This window comes from Chaetomium tenue (assembly GCF_020726465.1).
Source record: "Chaetomium tenue strain MPI-SDFR-AT-0079 chromosome Unknown F5144scaffold_5, whole genome shotgun sequence".
In the NCBI taxonomy this organism is placed as follows: domain Eukaryota; kingdom Fungi; phylum Ascomycota; class Sordariomycetes; order Sordariales; family Chaetomiaceae; genus Chaetomium; species Chaetomium tenue.
Genome location: NW_027117333.1, coordinates 310,379 through 335,010, shown reverse-complemented (window position 1 = coordinate 335,010; position 24,632 = coordinate 310,379). Strand labels below are relative to the sequence as shown.

The 24,632-nt window shown below is 56.7% G+C and overlaps 8 protein-coding genes across 8 annotated transcripts; 5 read left to right on the top strand and 3 right to left on the bottom strand.

Annotated features, from left to right (window-relative positions):
• Positions 1 to 20: 20 nt before the first annotated feature.
• On the top strand, positions 21 to 2,158 carry F5144DRAFT_272245 (glycosyltransferase family 15 protein). The gene is made up of 5 exons (XM_066783633.1): positions 21 to 498; positions 557 to 955; positions 1,007 to 1,093; positions 1,148 to 1,517; positions 1,590 to 2,158. The coding sequence occupies exons 1-5, from the start codon at positions 215 to 217 to the stop codon at positions 1,929 to 1,931; spliced, it is 1,482 nt and encodes a 493-aa protein (XP_066640812.1). The 5' UTR covers positions 21 to 214; the 3' UTR covers positions 1,932 to 2,158.
• Positions 2,159 to 2,360: 202 nt separating this feature from the next.
• F5144DRAFT_272139 (dihydroxy-acid/6-phosphogluconate dehydratase) lies at positions 2,361 to 4,659 on the bottom strand. Its single transcript, XM_066783632.1, has 3 exons — positions 4,575 to 4,659; positions 4,510 to 4,517; positions 2,361 to 4,453 (listed from the first exon to the last, which is right to left on the bottom strand). Exon 3 carries the CDS (start codon positions 4,290 to 4,292, stop codon positions 2,769 to 2,771), a length of 1,524 nt encoding a protein of 507 aa, XP_066640811.1. The 5' UTR covers positions 4,293 to 4,453; positions 4,510 to 4,517; positions 4,575 to 4,659; the 3' UTR covers positions 2,361 to 2,768.
• A 187-nt stretch (positions 4,660 to 4,846) lies between these two features.
• F5144DRAFT_454938 (uncharacterized protein) lies at positions 4,847 to 5,056 on the bottom strand (the record flags this gene model as incomplete). The annotated part of the gene is made up of 1 exon (XM_066784961.1): positions 4,847 to 5,056. A coding segment is annotated over one exon (210 nt), but the record flags the coding sequence as incomplete, so codon positions are not given.
• Positions 5,057 to 5,725: 669 nt separating this feature from the next.
• F5144DRAFT_593646 (uncharacterized protein) lies at positions 5,726 to 6,100 on the top strand (the record flags this gene model as incomplete). Its single annotated transcript, XM_066790482.1, has 4 exons — positions 5,726 to 5,801; positions 5,843 to 5,883; positions 5,913 to 5,944; positions 5,986 to 6,100. 4 exons carry the CDS (start codon positions 5,726 to 5,728, stop codon positions 6,098 to 6,100), a joined length of 264 nt encoding a protein of 87 aa, XP_066640809.1.
• Positions 6,101 to 8,001: 1,901 nt separating this feature from the next.
• F5144DRAFT_548876 (uncharacterized protein) lies at positions 8,002 to 9,324 on the bottom strand (the record flags this gene model as incomplete). Its single annotated transcript, XM_066787547.1, has 2 exons — positions 8,002 to 9,114; positions 9,184 to 9,324. The coding sequence occupies 2 exons, from the start codon at positions 9,322 to 9,324 to the stop codon at positions 8,002 to 8,004; spliced, it is 1,254 nt and encodes a 417-aa protein (XP_066640808.1).
• Positions 9,325 to 15,205: 5,881 nt separating this feature from the next.
• On the top strand, positions 15,206 to 16,954 carry F5144DRAFT_593644 (uncharacterized protein; the record flags this gene model as incomplete). Its single annotated transcript, XM_066790481.1, has 4 exons — positions 15,206 to 15,239; positions 15,271 to 15,382; positions 16,425 to 16,825; positions 16,923 to 16,954. The coding sequence occupies 4 exons, from the start codon at positions 15,206 to 15,208 to the stop codon at positions 16,952 to 16,954; spliced, it is 579 nt and encodes a 192-aa protein (XP_066640807.1).
• A 1,891-nt stretch (positions 16,955 to 18,845) lies between these two features.
• F5144DRAFT_451625 (uncharacterized protein) lies at positions 18,846 to 19,286 on the top strand (the record flags this gene model as incomplete). The annotated part of the gene is made up of 3 exons (XM_066784949.1): positions 18,846 to 18,962; positions 19,018 to 19,098; positions 19,170 to 19,286. Coding segments are annotated over 3 exons (315 nt in total), but the record flags the coding sequence as incomplete, so codon positions are not given.
• Positions 19,287 to 21,578: 2,292 nt separating this feature from the next.
• F5144DRAFT_651805 (concanavalin A-like lectin/glucanase domain-containing protein) lies at positions 21,579 to 23,281 on the top strand (the record flags this gene model as incomplete). The annotated part of the gene is made up of 3 exons (XM_066793045.1): positions 21,579 to 21,699; positions 21,772 to 22,209; positions 22,260 to 23,281. The coding sequence occupies 3 exons, from the start codon at positions 21,579 to 21,581 to the stop codon at positions 23,069 to 23,071; spliced, it is 1,371 nt and encodes a 456-aa protein (XP_066640805.1). The 3' UTR covers positions 23,072 to 23,281.
• Positions 23,282 to 24,632: the final 1,351 nt, after the last annotated feature.

Genomic DNA, 24,632 nt, shown 5'->3' with positions numbered 1-24,632 from the left:
TTATTGCATACAGCCTTTTTAATCGACGAGCGAAACGAATCGAAGCGGCCTGGCTTTTTGCCAGTTAGCGACAACACGAAACGACACCCGGCGACAACGGATGCTTCCGTTCTCCATCAATAATATCGGCATCCGCCATCGCGACAACAGATAGACCTGCATTGGCCGATCTAATAACTCGGCACCACCTGGCTCTCCGCCGGAATCCATCATCATGGATCTCCTCCGCCGAGCTGGGAGATTCATCCCGGCGAGGCGCCCTCCCCTCCCCTTCTCAGACGAAAAGGACAAGCTGCGGCCGCGGAGGACCCTCGCATCGCGCTTCGCCTACCTCAGACGCCCGCTGAGGTTAAGGGGCAGTTCGACCATCTCGGTGCCGCTGGGGGTGGTCATTCTCTTTCCCTGCATCGTTGTCATCCTTATCCTGGTGCTGTTTGTCCGGCACCCCAGTTCATCGGGGAGGATACTAATGCCCGCCGGCGCACCGCCGGCGATAAGGTTCGTCTGCCTCTGCCTCCGCCGTTGCGCAATAGCCATGCTGACGAAGACTTTGCAGAAAAATCAGCGAGAAACACGACAAAGTGTTCGTCACGGGCTGCCTCGAGCCCGACACCAGCAAGCCCCGCGCCAATGCCGCCTTCGTTGTGCTCGCCCGGAACAAGGAGCTCGACGGCGTGATCCAGTCAATGAAGTCGATTGAGCGCCACTTCAACCGCTGGTACAACTACCCTTATGTCTTCCTCAACGACGGCGACTTCAACCAGACCTTCATCGATACCGTCAAGAACTACACCTCCGCCACCGTCGAGTTTGGCAAGGTCGGTCCGGACATGTGGGGATACCCCGACTGGATCGACCCTAAGGTCGCCAAGGAGGGCGTCAACAAGCAAGGCGACAACGCTATCATGTACGGCGGCATGGAAAGCTACCATTTCATGTGCCGCTTCTACTCGGGGTACGTCGCCCCGGCTTCCCCGTGCGCCCCCTCGGATGCTAACTAGCGCAGTTTCTTCTACAAGCACCCGCTTCTGGCGAAATACGAGTGGTACTGGCGGTTGGAGCCCGAGATCAAGTACTTCTGCGACATCACCTAGTACGGCCTCATTTTCCTCATTTCGTCCCCGCTCGCCCACTGACTTGCCCGCAGTGACCCCTTCCTCCAGATGATCGAGCATAACAAGACGTACGGCTTCACCATTGCCGTCAAAGAACTGCGCGAGACAGTCCCCAACATTTTCCGCTACGCCTCGGCCTACAAGCGCCTCAACAACATCTCCTCGCAGGGTCTGTGGGAGATGTTTGTCGAGCCGCAGCCCGAGAAGAAGAAGGAGAAGGTGCCAGAGAACGAGCAGGCCCGCCTGCCCAACGTCGACCCCGAGGGCATGGAGGGCGAGTCGTACAACATGTGCCACTTCTGGTCCAACTTTGAGATTGCCCGGCTCGACTTTTTCCGGAGCAAGGAGTACGAGGATTTCTTCCAGATGATGGACCGCAGCGGCGGTTTCTGGATGGAGCGGGTACGTTTGCCAACCCTCTTACCCCCCTGTCCTCACTCTCGAAACGGTCGATACTAACAAAGCCCTCAACAGTGGGGAGACGCCCCGATCCACTCCCTCGCGGCCGGCGCGCTGCTCGCCCCGCGCGACATCCACTACTTCCGCGACTTCGGCTACCGCCACACCACCATCCAGCACTGCCCGGCCAACGCGCCCACGCGCCAGCTGCCGCGCCAGCCCTGGCTCGAGAAGACGACGCTCAACGAGCGCGAGCGCCTCGAGGAGGACCAGTACTGGGAGGAGTACGACTCCCCCAAGGAGAACGGCGTCGGCTGCCGCTGCCGCTGCGACACGGATATCGTGGACGTCGAGGGCAAGGAGGGGAGCTGTCTTGCCGAGTGGGTCGATGTCGCTGGTGGGTGGGCCAGCCCGTGAGGTTATTAAGGTTATTCGTCATATACGTACAATTATGGCCGTGGTGGAGTGTATGAATGCGTGGTGTAGTGGTGGTGGTAGTGTGGGGGAGCAATACGGATGGACATAGGATAGGATATCATCGCCCTGTCCTGCGCTGCGCTGCGTGCGGCGCGGCTGTTGGTAATAGCTTGCTTGCTTGCTTTGTTTGTTTGGTATTCAGGGTGGCGTGTTAGTGGCGTGTCGTCGTCAGTGTGCGTGCGTGCGTGTGTGTCTATGGGTGGCGTGTAACGGGAAGGGATATTGCCATTATCATTGTTGTTATGATCGGAGAGCTTAGTGCGTTGGGAATAGATGGATACGTATGGAATTTTAATCCCTTACTGGCTGATGCTCCTGCTGCTTGGTGTTGTTCTTTGGGTTCTAGTTTGGTTTTGCGGTGGTATGTACATAATAGAGTTGTTGCTGTGCGCAGATGTCTGTATGTCAGATGTCTACGAGAGTTGATGTCTACGTTCTGTTGATACCTTGCTCTCCTCGTTTTAGACAGCCCTCCCACCTGCAAAGTCTCACATCTCACCCAGCCGACATGCAGCAACTTGGCCAAGATATAAACGAAAAACTGCGGCTCTAATGCCAATCCAATCTATTTGCTCGAGCCGTTCCCAACCAAACCAAACCAACCCCCGTCTATCGCCGCCATCAACCAACCTGATACATCCGTAAACCATACCATGTTTGGCCCCAAGCCTCCTTTTCTCTTTTTCTTCTCCTTTGTTTAGGCCCCGTACCATACAGAAACAGTCTTATCCCCCAACCCGCCAACACCCACCCTCCCCCCGTCCCTACCACCCGCCCTCACCACGCCGACCCCCCCACATCCGTCACAGCCCCATGACTCGCATCCCCCACCAGCCTTGCATACTTCGCCAGCACGCCACGCGTCGGCTTCATCTTCGGCGGCGTCCACGCCCTCCTCCGCCGCTCAAACTCCTTCCCCACCACTTCCTCCCCGGCCCCCACCCCCGGAATCTCCACCACATCAATCCGATTGCTGACCGCATCAATGGTGACCACATCCCCATCCTCCACCAGCGCAATCGGCCCGCCCACCGCCGCCTCCGGCACCACATGCCCGACAATAAATCCATGGCTGGCGCCACTATACCGCCCGTCCGTCACTAGCGCAACGTTGGTCAGCCCGGCGCCCATGATCGCCGCGCTCGCCTTCAGCTGCTCGGGCATGCCCGGCCCGCCCTTGGGGCCCTCGTAGCGGACGACGAGGACGAGGTTGCCGGCGTCGGGGCGGATGGTGTTTTGGGCGAGGGCGTCGCTGAGGGCCTGTTCCTTGTTGAAGACGCGGACGGCGCCGGTGAAGGAGAGGCCTTCTTTGCCGGTGATTTTGGCGACGGCGCCGCCGGGGGAGAAGTTGCCGTGCAGGACGCGGATGTGGCCGGTGGGTTTGATGGGGTTGGAGAGTGGGCGGAGGATGGTTTGGGTGGGGGGGAGGGAGGGCCAGGATTGCACGTTTTCGGCGAGGGTTTTGCCCGTGACGGTGGGGATGGTGCCGTCGATGAGGTTGGCGGCGATGAGCATTTTGAGGACGGCGGGGGTGCCGCCGACGTCGTAGAGGTCTTCCATGTAGTAGCGGCCGGAGGGGGCTAGGTCGGCGAGGAAGGGGGTGCGGTTGGAGGTGCGGTCGATGTCTTCGAGGGTGAGGGGGACGTCGGCTGAGTTGGCCATAGCGAGGAAGTGGAGGACCGCGTTGGTGCTGCCGCCGAGGACAATGGTAACAACGAGAGCGTTCTCAAAGGCCCTACGTGTCATGAGGTCGCGCGCCCGGATGTCTTTCTCCATGCAGGTGCGGATGGCCTCGGCAGCGCGCTCGCACTCCCGGCGTTTTTCGGGGGACGTGGCTGGGAAGGATGAGGACCCCGGCAAAGTCAAGCCCATGGCCTCGATGGCTGTGGCCATGGTGTTGGCTGTGTACATGCCGCCGCAAGCGCCCGCGCCAGGGCATGCATGCCGCTCGATGTCCTCCATGACGTCGCTCGGGGTCGCGTTGGCGCCCGAGGGTTTCTTGCACTTGGCCTCCAGGCGGTTGTAGGCGAAAGCGCCAGCGGCTTCGTAGCATGTCGAGATGTTGATCTGCTTGTCGAGGAGGGTGGAGTGGCCCTTACGAATGGTACCGCCGTAGATCATGAGGAATGGCCGGTTGTGGCGCGCAGCCGCCATCACGACGCCTGGCATGTTCTTATCGCAGCCCGGGATGCTGATGTTGGCATCATGCCGTTGGGCACAGGTAACCGTTTCGATGCTGTCTGCGATAATTTCTCTCGACTGGAGCGAGAACTTCATGCCTGTCCTGGCGTGAGCCATCATACGGTAAAAGCCGTACCCCTGCTCAAGGGTAAGGGGGAGGGTTGTTTACTCACCGTCTCCGCCCATTGTGATGCCATCAGAAACGCCGATGGTGTTATACTGCCATGCAAGCATTTTTTGCTGCTCGACGGACTTCTTTACAATGGTGCCCAGCTCGAGCACTAACTCCTGGTTCAGCAAATGCACTTAACGACAACAGTTGGGGATCATCTCTTACAATGAGTGCTAGCAGCTTTCGGTTAGCTTCGTCCCGTGATAGAGCGAGGCATTTATGGCACTTACTTGCACGGATTCCCCTCCCACCACACGGTTGCGATACCTACATGGGGCGCGTTCTTCATCATGTCCCTGTCGGGGACACCTGCAGCGTAAAGCATGGCCTAAGATAGGCGCCATAACTGTCAGCTCGTCCCTCAACGCAGCATAATACCAAAAAACACATCACATGCCCCTTTACCCCTGAAGGGTTCTCGGCAGGCTATCGTCGCCACAGCCGGAAGCCCTCGAGGCATCCTCGGCCAGGTTCAACCCATCGGACCTGGGATGTGCCCTTCCAAAAATAAGGTACTCACCTGGGCGCCTGGGAAATCATGGCCTCTCGTCAACACCTGGGACCAGCGGTTGAGCGGGCCGCCGGGCGGGAGGGACTCGAATTGGAGGTAGTCGCCCGTTTTGGGCAGGTTCCGGTCACCACTATGACCGTTGCCGTGCTCATTCTCGCCACTATTACGGCCCGACGGGGTTTCGTCTGCGTGAGGCGCCATGCTGATCAGATGTTGAGGATATATTCAGAAGATGTTGATGAGATGATGAGATGATGTTGAGGACTGAGCCCGTCAGCTACGTTGGTCAAGCACGGATTTATGGGCAGGATATACCGGACAGGGGCGAGTGACGACAAAGCAGATATGGCAAACACACGGGTGAGCGACAACAAAGTAGATATGGGCAAACAAATGTCAGTGACGAGAAAAGCCCGATGTAAGCCCGATGTAAGCCGTTGGGGTGAAAGGGGGAAAGTTGGCAGGTGTCTTAGCGGGACGGGCAATGCGGTGGCAGATATACCACAGCCGGGGATACCGCGAGAATTTCCTCTGGGCGAACACTGGTGTCTGCACTCCTAGTGGCTTTGGCCTCCTCACATGGCAGGAAGTGGAGGGCGACGCTTGACCAGGAACCGCTAGCAAAAGAGAGGAGGACTCCCCTCAGCACAACCGAGCCCCGGATGACGAGCTCCATCTGTTCTCTCGGGACCAATGTTTTCGGTGAGCAAACCCTGACGACACACGACGAAACCTTGACCGCTGCCCGTCACCGCAATCGTTTTGCCGGGATTGGCTGTCCGGCTTGTGGAGGCCGCTAGAATCCGGCTGGAAATCGAGCAATCCCTGTGGAAGTCCCACTTGGGGCCAACGCAGTAACGCGGGCAGTTGATGGGCGCCGGTAACGGTCCGATCAGAGGGTCAGCTGCTGGGGAACAGCTTGGTGATCGGCTTGCTGGTCAAGCTGGTCCTCTCCCCCGCGGCAGGCTAGAAAGGCGCAGATTGCAGGATGGCAGGATGATCTCAGAACGGGACGGGGAATAGGGTCGGTCGTGGAAATGTTCGCCCAAACTCCGAGACGGACCAGGCGGAATGCGCCGGGTGGCCGGCGTCGGCCGTGCACTGCAGCTTGCAGCAGCGGCTTGCAGCAGCAGCATTGCCCAAGCGGAAGCCGAGCCAGCGGCATCTTCATCACAGATGGACCACAGATGGACCAGGGAGAAGAGTCAGCGATGGATGCAAGCCCATATGCACCACACGTGGTAGGCAAGGGGCAAGCTCGGCCTGCAGAGAGAGTGCATTGATGGTGGAGTTGAGGGACGTCAAATCCTTTTAGCTTTATCAGTCCCTGGAGGGGTACCACCACAGGGCCGAGTGTCGCAACTTGCTTGGCCCTTTTCACTGTCACTACACCTTGTTTTGGGGATCGTGAGGCGGTAACCAGGAAAACTCGAGTTGCCTGCCAATTGTGGGCTGCGGGGTAGTAAAAGGGAGCTTCCCAGTTCCGAGGTTATAATAAACTCCGCAACTTGGAAGCCCAATGGCGAAGGAAGACGTGCTAAAAGCTAACATTGGGTACATACCTGAAGTACCTTACATACCTGTGTATGAAGTACCGAGTGCCAACGCAGTGTGTGTGCCTTATCGGTAGGTTCAGCCCTCTTCGAACAGCACGGCTAAGCAAGATCTGGTCGGGGCGGCACGGCGCACGGCGATGGGTCCGGTTATTCTCACAAGCGGGCCCAAGAGACAGGAGCCGAGCCATGGTGCATCGTTATTGCAACACGGGAGAGATGCGACATGGGGGTGTTGTTGAAGCATTCCTGTCATCTTGTTGCTGTCGCCCATGGCATTGTGCCTCAGCCCAGGTTTGCCGAGTTTGTCAAGTTTGTCGAGTGTCCGAGCCCACCAAAATAAATTCAGAAAAGAACCTTGACGGCCAACGCAAGGAAACAAAGAAGGGACTCGGGCCATTCCATTCCCAAGTTAGGCAGCAGTCCGGTTTCAATTTTTGCATTTTGCGTTTTGCATTTTCGGGGAAGCCGAGCCTGTCTCTCTGCATGCAAAGTACAACTCGAAGTTTCCTGAGCAGGAGCGGCCCAGCCCGGGTGTTTCCTGCAACTGCAACTGCGCACCTTCCGAGTGGACAACGAAAAGCCACTGTCTGCTACTTTTTGTTTCTGAACCGGGATGCACTGCCTTTGCCCGACAAGGGCCGCGGATGCAGGGAGCAATGCGTCATAGCTGCATGCATTTCCAATGCAATGGTCTGGTCAGATACGCAACCTCGCGCCATCCATCCATCTGTGTTCCCAACCGAGCTGCAGGAAAAGGTAACCTCAACCGGACCGGTAGATATCGCACGCTTGGGGTAGGTTGGAAAATGGTATTGCTATCAACACGCAAGTCTACTACCATACCAGTAGCACCGTAGCACGCTATATCCCTGACCCACCACGACGATGCCGCCCTCCCATGTCCGCCCCGACCACCGCCTGCCATCCGGAATGCCGTTCCTATCCTCCCAAGCCAATCCCCCCATATCGCTAAAAACCCATGTGATGTGACCTTTCGGCTACCAAGAGAGGAGAGGGAAAGAAAGGACATGGATCATGGATTCGCAACACCATACCAAGATGTGCTCATGCATCGTCGTTCATTTCCCAGTTGTTGATGTCGTGGTTTCATCCATCATCCCATCCCGTCCAGCCCTCCTCCAGCGGCCGACAGCAAAAACCACCAAGGGGCAACAAAACTCAACAACAAGAGGAGGGAGGGTAAACTTTGCGTACAGCGAAGTGAGAAGAAAACATAACAGGGGACACGATATAAACACCAAAGATAAGCCAAGACGCAAAAAACAGCATAAAAACATAAAACATGACCAAAAAGGAACCATACCCTTCATCTCCATCATTTTGACCCATCGCAGGTTCAAAGACATCACATCACGTTGTGTTTCCCCTGTCCGTCCGTCCCACCCACCCCCAGCCAAGCCAAGCCACCCAACCCGAACCACAAACCACCACTCACAAAAAAACACAGACCACAAACGATTGACAAGAAGAGAACACGACACGACACGACACACAACACAGGCAAGAAGAAGAAGAAGAAGAAACCCACCACACACACACACTCTCTCTCTCTTTCTCTCGACACACAAATCAAGCCATCCCCACCCCCACCGCCCCCCTCTCCTCCTCAATCCTCCTCACCATCTCCCTCTCACTCGGACTCCTCGGGTTCGCATCAATCCCCAAAATGGCGCTAATCCTCGTCTTATCCGGCTTGCCACCATGACCACCACCATGTCCATGGTGCATGTGCTGCCCATGTCCATGCCCAGCCGCATGATGATGATGATGCGCCACCCCCGCCGAGTAGATCTGATCATCGGGACTACCCACGGGCGTAATCGGCGTCTGCGCAGCGATGCCCATGCTCGCGGCGGCGCTGGCGCTGCTGCCCGACGGGGGGCACCCGGGGGCGGTGGCGGGGGAGGTGCCGCGCCAGGCCTGTTCGAGGACGAGGGGGTTGGCGCCGGGGCCGTAGTCGGCGGCGACGGCGGCCCAGAAGGAGGCGCGGTGGGCGTTGTAGACGGCGGTGAGGCGGGCCATGTCCACGGGGTGGCTTGCGGCGAAGCCGGGCGGGGCGGGGAGGCCGTTGGTGGAGGGAGGGGGGGGCAGCGCGGAGCAGTCGAGGCGGAGGGGACCGGGGCCGGGGCCGTGGTGGTGCGGGCCGGTGGTGGTGCCGCGCGCGGGGGGGTTGGGCGCGCCGCTGCGGTACCCGGTTGGGTTCATGGGCGCCATGTTGGGTGGGTGGGTGTCGTGGAGGGGGGTGGGGTAGCCGCGCGATGCGGTTGGGGAGGTGCCAGTGGAGTTGGAGCTGTTCATGGACGACATGGCGAGACTCATGGAGGCGGGTTTAGGGAGGATGGTGGGGAGGCGTGGCGAGGTGCTGGTGGAAGCGGTTGCTGACATGATGCTGGGGAGCTGGATGCCGCCCGGACTTATTGCGCTATACGCCGAATCGGGAGGGGAAACGGACCGACTAGGCGCGCCACCATGCTCGTGAATCGGTGAGGGTATCGAGGTGTGCAGAACCGGAGAGTGGCTGTTTGAGGAACCCGATGACATGGAAGTGGTCCGCTTGCGCCGGTTGCTGCCGTGGCTGAGTTGGTGGTAATGAAGGCGACATGCGAGCTCCGTCTTCTTCAGGTAGGCGGCGATGTGCTTATATGGCATCTTTTGCATTCGTGTTTGGAGAAGATAAGCTTCCTATACGCGGCGGTTGTTAACGCTCACACTCTTCTGGCGACGGCATGGTCAACGAGGCGTGCTGCTTACCTCATCTTCACTCCACGCTCGTCCACCGCCTGTGGAGGCCGTCTTCCTACTCTTCGTAATGCCATAATCGTGACGATCCATGGCGTCTGATCTAGGTGTGTACGGGGCGTGCTGCCCTGTCATCTGCATCGCCGGAGACATCCTGACCCAGTTTCCAGGTGTCTGTTGTCCCAACTATTTCCCAAATACCCCGTCGAATCGGTCGAAAGAAGGCAAGTCGTAACAAATGGTTGTTCGCAAAAAGAACGAGCAGAACTAGCTGCTGTAAGAATCGAAGTCGTCTCGTTGTGGTGTGAGTCGTCGAACAGATGAAGGACTCGAGGATTGGCAGCCTTTCAACAATGCCGGGAGAGATATCGTGAGCGCACGTTGGAAGGAAGCGAGAGACCTGTCGTCGAGGAAGAGAACCAGACACACAAACGAGCCGAGATGTTTCGAGGGGTTACTCGATGAAAGTTCGACCAAGCGAATAAGACAAGTATAATAGACCAGATTATACGGTTCAAGAATCGAAGTATTTCTCCCCTAAAAGAATGTGGGCAGCCAAGCTAGTTGGTAAAGAGTTGTGAAAGAGTGACAACGTCAGCTGCGGGAAGAGAAATAGAAAAGAAAAGAAAGGGACACACGCAACAGCGTAGTGATAGGTTTGGAATATCCACAGACGGCCTTGGTGGGTAGGTAGGGAAGATAGAGTAGAAGAGGCAAAAGAGGGCCTCGGTGGGGGAGGGAAGAGAGACAATGGATAATAATGCAGTTATGGTTGCATGACGTCCGGCATGAGGCTCATCCAGTCCCGCAGGGCGGACCAGGGGGGCGGGCACACCCCAGGCCTGCGGCCTGTTACAGACCTTTGTGGAGACGTTTTTGGGGGGGAGGGGGCCGGGATGGTGGTTACACTGGAGTGTTGAGTTGTGCAGGGGAGGGGTGCCACGGCCCACGGAACGGCCCTGCCAGGCCAGGCCGGGTCAGCACTGCGCACGCAAGGCGCTGGTGATGGCAAAGCGTTTTCAGTTGGCGAAGTCTCGGCATGATGCTAATCTAGTTAGCATGTGGGCAGGTTCGCAAGCGAGTTGCGCGCAGGCGTTGTGTTCGACGTTGCTTGTGAATCGCAGATGGAGACGGAGCCGCGATCATCCCAACAACAGACGACAGTTCTGGATAATCGAAACGAGCATGCGCCATCACGCTCGGCCCCTGTCAACCCACCAGCCAAGGCAGAGATGCCCGGTTGAGAGCAGTTCCGGGCGAAAGGGGTCTGACACAAGTCATGCTCTTGCCCAGAATGGATAGAACAAAACTTCTGGACATCTCCCGCAGCGGCACAAGGACAACGCTTGTTGCCAGGAACGAGTCTTGTCGAGATACGAGATCTGCCCGTTTCCGTGCTGGAGCAACGAGTCGGAATATCGACGCCTGACTCAAGCTCGAGGCAAAGAACCGCAACCGACAGCAGTCAATTATTGGGAGCAGTCCGCCAACCGCCAACAGCCAACAGCCATCCGCCATCCGCCATCCACGGGAGGCGCCGTGTTTGTTGTCGTTATGGCCTGACTCCCCCGCCAGTCTTGTGTTCTGTATGGGGGCTGCAACAGACCGAATTCGGCCAGGTTCGAGGCAGACTCGCCACGCGCGGGGATGGTTATCGAGGAGCGTGTCCGGGTCAAGCATTTTCGTTTGCCGCCTTGGGGTCCATCGATTTGCAGTCATCTTGAATGCAGAGAACTGCAGGAGGGGATCGCGAGCATCGGGAGGCAAAGTTCGGAGGGACAAGAAAGCGACTTCTCGGTACGCATTGCTCCACTGAATATCGCCACGAATTTGTGCGAAAAAGGTATCCAATTCACCATCTGCCGAGTCGCGTCGAGGTAGTTTCGAGGTCGTTTCGAGGTACAGGTTTCAGTCAGTTTTTCGTTGCGGGAAAGAGGTCTGTGTCCAACGTTTGACACGAGGTCCATTGTTGGTCGCCCCTGCCAAGTGTAACAGAACCGCCCTGGTGCTTGCCCGACGTTCATGATTGGCTATGATGCCCCATAATACCCCACTCTCGCAGCCCTGAGGCTCTGTACGCAAGTAGGGGACCCGCTGCCCCGCGCTTGATACCCTTTCCTCAGTGGACTCGAGCAGCTGCATCCACTCCATTCGTTTGGTTTGACATCTCTGCGGTTGAAACATGGCGATGTTTCTACCCAATTGTCGAGACCGTTAGTCGGTAAGCGACAACCGACAACACCGAAAAAATCTCTGCACATGCTGGGAAGGCTCGTTCCGCCCGGGAACCCGGCAATTCGCTTGTGGGGTTGTCGAGTAGCAGACTGATGGAACTGTGCGATGGAGATAGTCTCGGCGTGTAGGTGCAGACATGGAGACGCCTTCGGGTCGGCGCGTGTGGCCGGCGGCTCCACGCGCTCTCTGAAGCGGCCACGCAAATGCCCTCGACGGGCGGCGCAGGAAAACTTCTTCATGCAGACAGACACCGCCAGTTACGACCGCAACGACCTCCTCGGGCCTGCTAACCGAACCCCAGATCGAGAAACCCAGAAGCGGCGCATAACTGCCTTCTGGTCACAGGACTTTCACGCGACAAAACTCTAAACGCAGGCCGGCCACCTCCGATCGAGGAACAGTGGCAACAAAAACAACAGCAGCACCTCAGCACCTAGAACTGGTGGTCGAAAGACAACTCCAACCGATCATACGAAGAAACTGTGCAGGGAACATGCCCCTGTACTCCCCCTGCTTCAAGGCTTCGATCTGTTCCGGCCGTGGTGGAGGGCCCCTAAAACTCGCCAACCGTTGGCCATCCTCAGCCGTGTCTCAGGCCTTGCCAAATCGGGCCTCCCCACACGAAGTCCAGGCCGACCCACAGCCACCCCACCACAACCATCCATTCTCTTATTCCTCTGCGATGATGCTGTGCCTTGCGGGCCACATCGTTCGCCTGCTTCGCCAGACCCGGCAGCGAGACCCGGCAACGAGACCCGGCCAGCCAACCCCGGACCGGCAAACAAACGGCCGAAACATCTCCCAAGTGAAAGATTGCCAGACGAGGCGCTGCAGCCGAACTTTAATATTCGAGCATCAGACGACACAAGCCCGCGTTTTCGCCCGTCTCTTCCCGAGAGAGTACTGCAGCTAATTCTACGGTCTTTAAGCCGGAACTTTCACTCCATCGGTGCCGCATATGTTTGGTTTGAAGATGTGCTTCACCCGATCCTCCAGAGGAAAAACAGGATTTCTCCCTGAGCCGTTCTGGGGAACGGGACGATGGCGGGAATGAGGGCGGTAAAACGACCCCCTTACAAACGCCCAGGGAGGCGGCAGGCTCACAGCAGGTGGAATCCTTCGACGGCCTATTTCACTTCTTATTAGTCGCCCGCCACCCGGTCGATTCCGATGATAGCCCCCAGCAAGCCTTGACGGCTGCTGCAAAACAGTGTCGCCACTGTCCAGCATGTCCGGTGTGACGATGGACCTGTCACATTCATATTTTAGGGCCCAGGCGCGTGACGGAACTCAATCGACCCACTTGACCCCATCTGCGGCCTCGAGCCAAGATTGCTGGCGAGGGTCGAGGCGCCAGACTGACTGATGCCCTCACGGTACCCGGGTCGGGGGTCGAATCCCGCGTACCATGGTATGCATCTTCGAAAATAGGGCCAACGTCATGGCGAGTGCTCGACCGTTGGGCTTGTTTCTTGTGCAACCAAGCTGCCCCCTCCAAGCAGCACATGGTGCCTGTCTTCTCAACGTCAACAACATCTCCTAAGTTTAGGGATCTGCGCAATGCCGCATTGACTTAGCCGGGTAACTAGGGCATCGATTAACTATCCATCCGGAAGTCCGTTCCTTTTTTTTCCGGGAGAAGCCTTCTAGATGACCATCATGAGTCCATCTCATCTCTCGATCATCTGGTCCGCCGTCCGAACAGTGCGCTGCGCTCGATCCTCGTGCTGCGCGCAGGATCGCTCCGCGGGGGATCAGGGGTGTCGTCCGAAAGATCGCACATCAGCATGAACACGATCCGCGGATCTCTGCCTGGTCACGTCTGATATGATACTCACCGGCTGCGATCTTGTCTCTGAATGGAGTATATTTGCTTTACAATCGCAACACCAAGCCGTTGGTGGTCTCAATGGTGGGTGGGGTCTTCGTGAGTCTCGAACACCCCAACAACCAGGTTTTCCGCCATGCCGTTGCCCAGGCTGGAGGATACCCCGCGTAGTGCTTTATCATAAAATCGTTTACTAGATTTATTTCACTTGTTTGGCCTGTTGAGGCCAAGCTCAGCCAGGTCTTGTCGTAAGATGTGATAACACATTCATCCTAATGCCGCCATGGATGGATTTCAGTTCTTTATTTGCCCTCGCCCTTAGCAATCATGGAGATAGAGGTTTTCCGCTGGTGTTTACCCCGAACCTGTTTCCCGCTGCGATCATCCACGTCCAGGTAACGACAACTGCCGGGAAGGTAGGCATGATATAGAGCCTCACAAAACGAGTGACACGCACGGAAACATGGCGGTCTCGCTCTTTTCTAAGTTTCAACCGTTGTAGGTGGAGTCGAAGCCCAGGCCCAACCTTTGGGCTAGTTCCATCGAACCGTTAACTACCACGGAATGGTACCTTCTCTTCTGGAACGACCTTAAGCCCCACGATAACAATGGGCGACAGGGCGGACCACGAACAAAGGGCTTATTTACCATGATCACTTCCGAGGATTTGCAACTTTGCATAAGGCTCAACACACTGTTCAAACCAACCGATCACCGCCCGATATGGATGGATACATTGTGTGCGCCGGTGATGGCCCGGTCGCCACACCTCGACATCTTATGATGGGCAAGCATGAGTGCGGGATGGTCCGGAAGCTCGACCCGCATAAGTGTAAATACAACTGACAGCGGAAGGGTGATGTTTTATTGCCCCTACTTCATACCACTCCTTACATCTTGACGATGCCGAAGTCCAGATGGTCAAGCCGCCAAGCCCAACAGGGGAAGGGAAGCCCAGATCCGGGGAAGCCAGGAACCAGGGTTCTGATCATTGGATGTGACCGATAAGCGAATCAGCCAGCCCGGCCGAAGAAAGGTGAGCCGCAGGACACACAGACCGCAGGCCGCACCATCTTTCTGCAAGAAGCGCGCCCCGTCTCAAACTCCATGTTGACATGCTGGAACTGGTGCTGTTTCAGGCAAAAGTCCCCCGCCACAGAGCTTGGTAAGACAGCATGAACATGCTGCGTCATCGAGCGGCTTGCTGGTGTGTCGTGTGTGCGTGTGTTTGGCAAAACGGGCTGCTCGTTTTGCGCAGAAGCTCTTCCTCCCTCGGCATCGATGGCGTCTCACAAATTCCCCTGTTGATAAAACACTGACATAAAACCCTACATAGGTAGTAGGGCTCGCCAAATCTCGCTTCTCCTCCGGAAGGACGAAGGGGATGCGCGCCAAGGGTCAGTGCCAGTGCCCTGCAACGCCTTACCGCCAACGATTTTCTCTCCGAGAGCAACACGGATCTGGGGTCAAGGGAGGAGGAGAATAACAACGGCGGCATCGACTTCCACCAGTCAACGCATGGTATGAAGAGCTACCCTGTCCCGGCAACGCCCTCTGCCGGGCCGGTCCCCTGCAGCCGACTTGCTTTCCGAGATGTGCGGCGACAAGCCGGTCCTGAACCTGGTTTTATGGTCCAAACAACGAATCGCGCCTGCTGTTGCAAGTGGTGTTTGTGTTCACCTTGAATCATCATCCTCTGCGCGCACCCATCTCGAAGCGAAATTACTCTCCCCGGGTCGAGTTAAGCCGCGCGCTAGACCATACGTGTGGCGCCTTAAGCAGCCTCGGTTATGAATGCCAAACGGCCATCGGATGGGGGCATCGACTCACCAACAGAGCACAGCCAGCCCCCACCGACTCGGCGATACAGGGTAATTCCCCACGGGTGGTTAGGTAGGCAGTTACGGCGTCGAGATACTCCCTCTGCACTGGCCGCGTTTCTTTTCACAACCCTCGCGCATTTGTTCCACAATGACGTCGTCGAGTATAACCACACTGAGTGGTCGTGGGGGTTTGTTGCTGACTCGAGTCCGGAGTACCGAATAACTTAGTTGAGGACCGCGGCGTGAGCCGGCCCGCGATCCAGGTTTCCACCTTAACCGACCTTGCCGGCCGAGAGAGCCCCGGCCGAGCTGCAGGTCGATTGACGTGATGCACTCGAAGATTTATGTAGCCAGGCGCGGTACATCAGTAAGCCGCTCGAATCAAGTACCTCGGCGGTAATTGTGTTTGCTGATGTCTCGTTCCACGGGCCAATGGCTTGATTGGGGGGATGGTCGGTAATCCACTTGGGCCGGAAAGTCAGAGTCATCACCAACGGCCAGGGATAATTTACCTACAGGTAGCTCAAGCTTGGGTACCTCCCTGGGCTGCCCTGGCGCCTGGCTTGGGAGCCCATCAATGCATTTTCTTCTTTGCTGTTTCTGCTTAGTGGCTGGCTGCCCGTTCTGTGCTGCTGCCCACCCACCGACCCCGCTAATGCGAATGCGGGGCACGGTGCAGTACCCGAGCCCAGTGCAACGGCCAAGCCAGCCAGGAAAGCCAGGAAGCAGGGAAGGTACATGCTGTGATACTTGGTGGTCAAAGACGGTGCTGGGTTTTGCTACTTCGAGTTTGGTATGCTCAAGTACCTGATTTCAACGGTTATGGCTTTCAAGAAACGGCCGAGTTAGGATAAAGAGGGGAATTGTTGAAAAAAGACTTTGAACAAATATTCCTGACTTTTTCTTTTGCAATGCTCGAATCGATTGGCGATATCCATGGACCGTCCGAATGCGGTCGACGACCTCAGGGTGCCCCGCTTAAGCTAACTGAATTGGAGGAAGCTGCACCTTGCTGGCCCCACCACAACGGGCACATCAAGCCAGCCAAGACCTGACGTGACTTTCGAGCCAAGTACATGTGATGAAGCGAAGGCATCAAAGCCTCAACATGGGATGATTGTCTCATAGTCGCTCTGGTCTCTTTCAACTCCTTACAGAGTACACTCCGCGTCTTTCATCTGCCGCTTCGACATCGCCTCGAGCACAGTCACCGCCTCAAAGGAGCAGCTTTCCTGCGATTGGAGAAGTCCTCCACGCGCGCATGACGCCTCCCCGCCATCTGCTTGTCACCGTCCAATCTTTTCGACGGCAATCACAAACGCGAGTGCCACTTTGAGGGGCTGACGGCGTCGCCAAGGATTGTGCAGGTTTGCCGACGCCCTCTGCGTCGACCCGCGCAGCTCAGAATCACAGAACCACCCCGAAGAAGCAAGATTCAACAACAAGAACAGGCATTCGAGGTCCAACGGTCATTATCTGTTGGCTGGTGACACAAGCGCTGAAGCTTGGCTCATTGAACACGCGTTGACGGTCCGTCAAAAGAGTGTTGCCGGCCCGGAGACGATATTTCGGCACCTGCATGTGGCTTGCAGCCCCCGGTCCAGTGACAAAAAGGTTTTGGCCGCGAAAGTCACCATCCCCGCTCTGGTCTTCGCACAAAACCCGATCCACCCCAGGGCCGCGCTGCGCTCTGAGGTCACAGAATCCTCCCAGGTTCTCTCCACCCCCAGCCCCAGCCCCCGATTCCCCGACACCTTTTCCGCCGCTGGTCAAGGTACTTGTGCCCGCATGTCCTGACGCTGCGTCCCCAGTCGCCGCCCGCGGGTCACTCACGAGTACTTTTTCTACCACCACCACAACAAAAGCGTGTTGCCCGCTTGGATTGATGCATCCGTGAGTTTCGCTCAACCGGCCCGTAAGTACCACCCACCTTGTACCGTTCGTCCCATCTTCCCCAGCATTCGCATTCATAATATACCATCGACATCCATCGATGTTCGCAAATTCGCCTGTGCGCGACCGATGCGTGCGCTCGAGTTGACGCGTGCTTCTGCTGCATGGGACACGCAGTCGCCTGCTTTTGCTGCTGCCCGCTGCACCGCAAACCCGCAAACCGCTCACGCAACCGGTCAAGCCGGCGGCGGCCTGTCGCGCGGCTGAAGGATTGACGGGTACCGCGTACCAAACACACTCAATCCTCGCAACGCGGACCCGTCGAGGCGTCCTTTTTCACCTGCACTTTCTTTATTCTTTGTCGAATTATTTCTGGCACCATTTTATGGGCTCTAGGTCGACTTCTTTATTGCTTCTGAAGGATATTAATCGCTGACAACTTGTTTTGGCGCACAATCCCAGACCATGCATCAGTGGACGATTTCTCCTATGCAGGAGTACCTCTACTCCAACTCCACCAACCACCCCAACGACATCCAGTAAGTACCTTGTTCCCTTGTACCTTTTCGTATCTGAAAACCCGCCCCAACCTTCCCGTCCCAACCCCTCCCACATTTATGTACCCGATGTACTCCTCCCTCCCCAGCACGTCCTGCACACTTTGGACCCAGAGCAGATCTACCACGTGGGGAGAATTCGAGAACAACATCAGAGATTCAAAGCATCATCCCTCCTGTTTTCTAGCCCTTTAGCCTCGCTTCCTGTCTGCCCCTGGCTATATCAAAGCCGCGGCTCCGCTTGGCTGTCGCCGTCCCACCCCTGGTGCTTTTACGCCCAGGCAGTTCCAGACACAGAACCTTGTGATGAAGAAACAGCGGACAGCAAACAACGTTTCATCATGGCGTCCGCTGCAGACGACAGCGATACCGCCGATGCCCGCGCTGCAGCACCAGCAGTCGCCTCAGACGCCGAATGCCTTTGCTAACCATGCCGCTTGGTACAGTCAATCGCCTTACGGCGCTCAACAACAGCAGCAACCGCAGCAACCGCAGCAGCAGCAGCAGCCGCCTACCCAACAACAGCAGCAGCCGCAGCAGCAGCCACAACAGTCCGACATGGCTCGGCGCGACCAACCTGTGGAATATCGAGCATACCCCACACAACCACCCCAGGCGCCGCAGCCACAACATCCGCACCATCAGCAGCAGCATGCTCAACAGCATGCGCAACAGCAGCACCACGCTGCCCCGCCGGTGCAGCCTCACGCCCAGCAGGCCCATGCTCAGCAGGCCCAGGCCCAGGCCCCACCACCTCAAAAACAACAAGCCCCGGCTCCCGCACCCGTGCCGTCGGGACGTAGGAAACGCCCGGCACCAGGTGCTAACCCGCCGGCCCATGCTCCACAGCACGCGCCGCAACATGCTCCTCAGCATCAACCTCAACATGCTCCCCAGCACGTTCCCCAACATGCCCCTCAACATGCCCCTCAGTTGGCTCCTCAGCACGCACCACAACATGCTCCTCAGCACGCCCAGCACGCTCCCCAGCACCCATCCCAACATCCCCCTCAGCATATGACGGCTCCTCAGCCTGGTCAACCGCAACAGCAGCCGTCGCAACAAACAGCGCAGACTGCGCCTATGGCACCCTCCCAGGTCGCTCAACCTCCTGCTCAGCAACAGGCGCATCAGCAGCAACAGCAGCAGCAGCCACAGCCACAGCAACACCAGCAACACCCGCAACCGGTGCATCACCCACAACATGCCCAGCATGCTCAACACCCACAGCACCAACAGCATCCGCAGCAGCAACCGCCCCCACAGCAGTCTGCTCCGGCCCCAGCCCCCGCTCCGGTCCCAGCACCACCTGCGGCCGTGGCAACCTCCACCGACGATGCCCCGGCTCCGCCTCCTGCAAAGAAGAGCCGGACCAATACCCCGTGGACACCCGCGGAAGAGCTTCGGCTGAAGCAAATGCGTGATGCGGGCAACAGCTGGGCTGAAATTGCCAAGGTAAGTGACCTTTTGCGCGACGGAATTCTAAACTAGTAGCTAACAGGATCCCTAGACATTCCCAGCGCGGACCGAGGGCAGTGTAAAGAAGCATTGGTACAAAGACATGCATTACGCCGAGTTTGCCGAGGATGAGGTACGTGTCGCCCGGCGTTTCCCCCCACCCCCCACCCCCAACACCATCTCACGAACTAACTTGTTCCTTAGAAAGCGGCGTTGTTTTCGGCCATCAAGGACTACGAAAATAACAAGTGGAAGACCATCGGGCAGAAGGTCGGCAAGCCAGCCAAGGCCTGCGAACAATTCGCGAAGGAGCATTTCCCCGGTAAGAATAATTAGGAACCCTGTCACAATCTCGGCAATGGAAGCTAACCAGCCCGTCTAGATCTGTTCCCCGCGCAGAAAGGCAGATAATGCCCCTGCTGTCACTTCGTCTTGCGAGGTTCCCCAAATGGCGTATGATACCTTTGCTGCGAGCGCACTTCGAGTTTCGAGTACATTAGTTCGGACTTCTCCCGGAGGTGGTCGCCCCTCTTTGCCGACATCAAGCACGGCTGTTTATTCGCTGCTGCACGTAGCTTCGCTTGACAAAGCTTTGCCTCTCATGGAAGCTAACGTCAGGTCATGTACTTTCTCATCTCATGGACTTTAATGTCGGGTGGTTTTGGCTGAGGTCATGTGCTCGGCCATGTTTCCCATCCTCTCTGGATTTGGTTTCTGTTAACGGGTTTCGCACTCGGGGACGATCCCCGGGGGGTCGATTCCCAGCAAGTTCCCTGGCTCAAGGGAAGGACGAATCAGTTGGCGAGAAGGCGGCGTTCCTTTTCCTTCTGACGACTGGGTTCACGGTCTATTCGGATGTCGGCTACTCCCTTGGTCAAGCCGGCTGGGTTTGGTAGGCTGGCCATAGCTGGGTTACGATGAAACGGCTACGATTTGTCGGTGGTAGTCGTTCTTGTATGGTTTCTTCAGAGGTTGTTAATGAAACCTTCCCGTCGCAAGACAAGAATTGAAAATATTTCTACATGATCTCAGGAAGCGTATTTCTGTTTGGCTGTGAGTGGTGGGCTCATACAAAGTAGCCGCCGTAGATTCAGGTGGGCTGCAATCGATGTTACCCTGCGTCCTTCTCCCCAACACCAGAACCCGTTTTTAGTAGTATTTGCCGTCCTCTCCGTGTTGGCCTAGTGTACCGTTCTGTCTGACGACCTGGATTCTGCGTAACTAGGTAGGTAGGTAGTTAACTGCCATGTAGACCATGTTTTGTCCGAGACATCCCAAAGCAGGGAGAATCTCTAATATAACGCAGAGGACGAACGCATGCGGGCTCCGGGCAAGTAGAGTTGCCGCTGACGTCCATGTTCAATTGTCGTTCACGGTCACCAACCAAATATCCCATTCCACAGAGAAGATAAGTCAACGGTTTCGTGTCTGTCAGATTTCCATGGCAAGAATACGAGAGGGGTCATGCATGCAAAAGTCCAATCTCGAGCCAATGCAAGGAGGGCATCTCCAAGCGGCCCACTTAGGGAGGGATTGAGTCGTTGGGTTCTGGAACAGCAAAGCCCCCGCATGTTCGTCTGTGGGCCCCCAAAAAGGAAAGGCGTGCCGTTGGGCAATCTGGGGAATAGAACCTCTGGAAACCGCAAGGCGGCGCTTGGTTTTCCGTGCAAAGTGCGTAAACTTCGAGAGTGCCGAACAAAATCGCATTAACTAGTACATTGTCGCACCGAGGACTGATGCGGTGCGATCTTTGGTTGCAGATGGCTTACGGAAAGCCGCACCACAGGCAATCATCAATGCTTCTGTAGGATTTGAGGCGCAACGAACCTTTCTGCGTTGATTGTCCTGTGGCGTCGAGTCGCGGATTACAACACGAGAAAAGGAGGTTGTAATCCCCACTCTTCTGCGTCTCGGCATGGGCGCCGTTTTCCTGATTTTAGCCAAGAACCATCCCCGAACGGCCCAAATGCCCCGGGAGCCGGTGCTGGTGGTGTGTGGTTTCCGTTTTGGGATATTGGCTGCTCCCCACCCCCGGCCTGCGCCCAGCAAGGAGAGAGCTCCATCTGCTAAAATTGACCCCCCCTCGCAATCGCGCCGCTTCCTCCGTGCTCTCTTCTCCTTTCCTTCCAACCCGACCATTCGACATCAGGGCCTTGTCAAGAGCCCACTCTCCCCGAGAGCAACCTTCGTTTTACCGTGCCGGCCGTTTATCAGGATCCTTCGCCTCGTTCAGAGGGACCTGATAAGGCCGCTTGTCCATTCGTTTTAAAAAATAATTGGGAGAGAAACGCGCAGCTGCAGGGACCACCGCACAACGTGAGCTCCATCCACCAGTAACACTACCCCATCGTTTCAACCTCTCGAACCCATTCGACGCATCTTCCCGGCCGATTCGGTGTACTTGATACGGCAGTCAAGTAACGGGATTTTGGTTATTAATAAACCCGGCTTCTTTTACCGACCCGGCCTTTTTGCATTCCAACACATCAACCACGAAACCGCAACCGGAAAGAGTGGATCCAACCGGTCTCAGCATTCGTTGAGCCTCTAGGACGGAAGTTCGGAGTGCGCAACTTCAACTTGACTTGAACGTCTACTCGATCCCAAGTCACCATGGTTCGCGCTCTCCTCTCGTTGGGCGCTGCCCTCCTTGGCGCGACCGCCGTGCTGGCCGTCGACCCCCCGTCGTGCTCCCTCGACAAAAAATGCCCCAAGGAAGCACCCTGCTGTTCTCGTGAGTAACCTCGAGCTGCAAGAGCACTGTTTCACCTGCCGAAACCACATCACTGACACCGGCAACCTGCAGAATACAACCAATGCGGTGTTGGTGCCTTCTGCCTCGGGGGTTGCGACCCACGCATGTCGTTCTCGCTCGACTCGTGTGTGCCCGCCCCGGTGTGCGAGGATAAGGTCTACAAGATGGATTCCCTCGACCGGTACAAGGACATCAGCGAGTACCTCGGCGACTCGAGCAAGGTGGACTGGGTGGGCCAGGGCGAGCCGCTCCTGTACAACGGTAACGTCCTGTTGACCATGCCGCCCAAGTCGGTCGGCACCGTTTTGGCCACAACCACCTACATGTGGTACGGCAAGGTCACGGCACGAATGAAGACGTCCCGCGGTGCCGGCGTAGTGACGGCCTTTATTCTGTTCAGCGACGTCAAGGACGAGATCGACTACGAGTGGGTGGGCGTGGATCTGCACACCTCCCAGACCAACTACTACTTCCAGGGCATTCCCGACTGTGAGCTCTCCCGCTGTATTCTGTTTGCATCTTGTGCTGACCTTACATAGACGTCAACGGCGGCAACGTTACTTTGGACGGCAACTCATACGACGAATTTCACGACTACGAAATCGAGTGGACTCCCGACGAAATTAAGTGGATCGTGGATGGCAAGCTTGGACGCACTAAGAAAAGGTCCGAGACATGGAACGCCACCTCGAACCAGTGGGCGTTCCCGCAGACCCCGTCGCGTGTGCAGATCTCCATCTGGCCCGGTGGTCTGGAATCCAATGCCAAGGGCACCGTCGACTGGGCTGGCGGACCCATCGACTGGAACAGCGATGAGATCAAGGACTTTGGCTACTACTTCGCCACCTTCGCCGAGATCTCGGTCGAGTGCTACAAGACGGACACGGCGCCCGGCACCAACAAGGGCAAGTCGTACTACTACAACAACATCGCCGCCACCAACAACACGGTCGTCGACAGCGACAAGCCCCACATCCTCAAGAGCTTCCTCGGCACCGGCACCAACATGAACAAGGGCGACGGCACCTCGTCCGGCGACCCCTCCCAGTCCTCCGCCGCCCACTCCGTCCCCGGCGGCGGCGTCAACCCGCCCGGCCAGGTCCCCGGCGCCAACAACCCGGGCTCCGGCTCCGGCAACAGCGGCGGCAGCGGAACCGGCAACAACGGCGGCGGCTCCGGCAGCAACGACGCCCCCGCGTGCGAGGCCACCGGCTTTACCCAGCACTGCGGCTCGCAGGGCTCGAGCGACGGCGGCAATAACTCGAATAACGGCGTTCGGGTGGTGGACCGCACGCTGGGGGGGAGTGCGTTTGCGGTGGTGATTGGGTTTGCGGCGCTGCTTTTGCTGTGAGGTGGCGAGTGCGTGAGTGCGTGAGAGTGTGAGTGAGTGCGTCAGTTTTGGATGTGAGATGTGGAGGGAAGGGGGGTTGCATATGTGCGTGCATGTTTGAAACCGATCTATATGCTGCTATCTGCGTTGAGTTGATTTAGTTGGACGGATCTGATCTGATGTGCGTTCGGTCTGATCTAATTGGGGGGTAATGGCCTAATGTCGGTCGGACGGTTGGTCGGTCGGTCGAAGCGGTATGGTATGCCTTTCTTGAGCGGGAGCTGGCGTAACACCTACCTAACGTCTGTTTTTCTTTTTGGAGCTTCTTGTATTCACTTTGATACCATATCATACCACACACACACACACTAGAGTCGCTGGTTTCTTTTCAGTTGTTTTGCATTGTGTCTGTGTATGTATGTATGTACCTATGTATGTACCTTGCTGTGTGCTTGTTTGCTCATGTTGTGTCTTGCCTGTCTGTCCGGCCTGCCGAGGGCGCTGTCGTTGTGGAAGCTGGGTGGGGGGTGGGGGGCGACAGTAGTTAATGGCCTCAGTCCTCACTTTGCTTTGCGTTGCTGTTAATGGATCTTGTGTATGAGATGCATACAATGTGTACATAAACTTGATCATGTCGTATGGTCCGATCTAGTGGTGGTAGCTGACGGCTGTTGTTGGTATGTATGTACATACAGTATCGGTGGCTAGTGGAGTTGACTGTCTGTTTGTGGAAGGTTGGAGGTGGGTACTGGGTTGGGTTGGACCGTTGAGGACACTGCGATGTAGAGTCTGGGATTGGACTTGTTGTTGCCTGGCGCAAGGAAGGATGTGTGAGAAAAAAGGTAGCTGGTGTAAGTGTATGTTGTGTTGTGTGTTGTGTGTATTCGTTGCAAGGGGCAAGGACAGCAACTCTTCCAGTTGGGATGGACAGCAAATCTTGGGATGGACAGAAGATTTTGGGATGGACAGAGAATCTTGGGAAGGACTGAAAATGTTTAATGTGTGTCTTTACCTGAGCAACGTACTTCTCGTTTTGAGACGTTTTCGGCCAAGGGTCACGGTGGCTGACAAGCGGCGGCCATGTACCGAACGTCTGTGAACAGGTTTTCTCGGTAATCCTGGGTGTCTTGATGAACTGCGTAGCGGCTTCTTGTTCCCCTTGGATGGGATAATGCCTCGGCCCCACCCCCATGTACTTGGCAAGTAGCTTGATTAAAGTCCATTGTAAGTCGAAGGCCATGATGATCTTTTGCATGTGCCTTTTGGGGACGAGGACCTCGAATATATTTCGCCAAGCTTCATCATATCACGAGGCGAGTCGTGTCCCACGCAAGCGAAGGCGATGTTGTCCGATCCTTGGCCCTGCACCTGCTTCACCCCGTGAACCAGGAATTATCGCTATTGACAAGCAACGGCGTGGTCTGCAGGTCCGAGTTCAGGGCCGCTATCAAGAACATCACGACCGCAACCTCGGAGATTGAGATAATCCCATTCAACGAGTCTTACAAAATGCGGGCCTGCCTCCTCGGGATTCTCGTTCGAGCGTATAACATTACGCCTTAGTGGTTGAGGGCGGATACAA

Excerpts from the sequence above, each read along its gene's own strand:
- F5144DRAFT_272245 (XM_066783633.1), top strand. The coding sequence starts at position 215 with ATGGATCTCCTCCGCCGAGCTGGGAGATTCATCCCGGCGAGGCGCCCT. Across the intron at positions 956-1,006 it reads ATGTGCCGCTTCTACTCGGG|TTTCTTCTACAAGCACCCGC; the intron begins GTACGTCGCCCC and ends TAACTAGCGCAG. Across the intron at positions 1,518-1,589 it reads GCGGTTTCTGGATGGAGCGG|TGGGGAGACGCCCCGATCCA; the intron begins GTACGTTTGCCA and ends AGCCCTCAACAG.
- F5144DRAFT_272139 (XM_066783632.1), bottom strand. The coding sequence starts at position 4,292 with ATGATGGCTCACGCCAGGACAGGCATGAAGTTCTCGCTCCAGTCGAGA.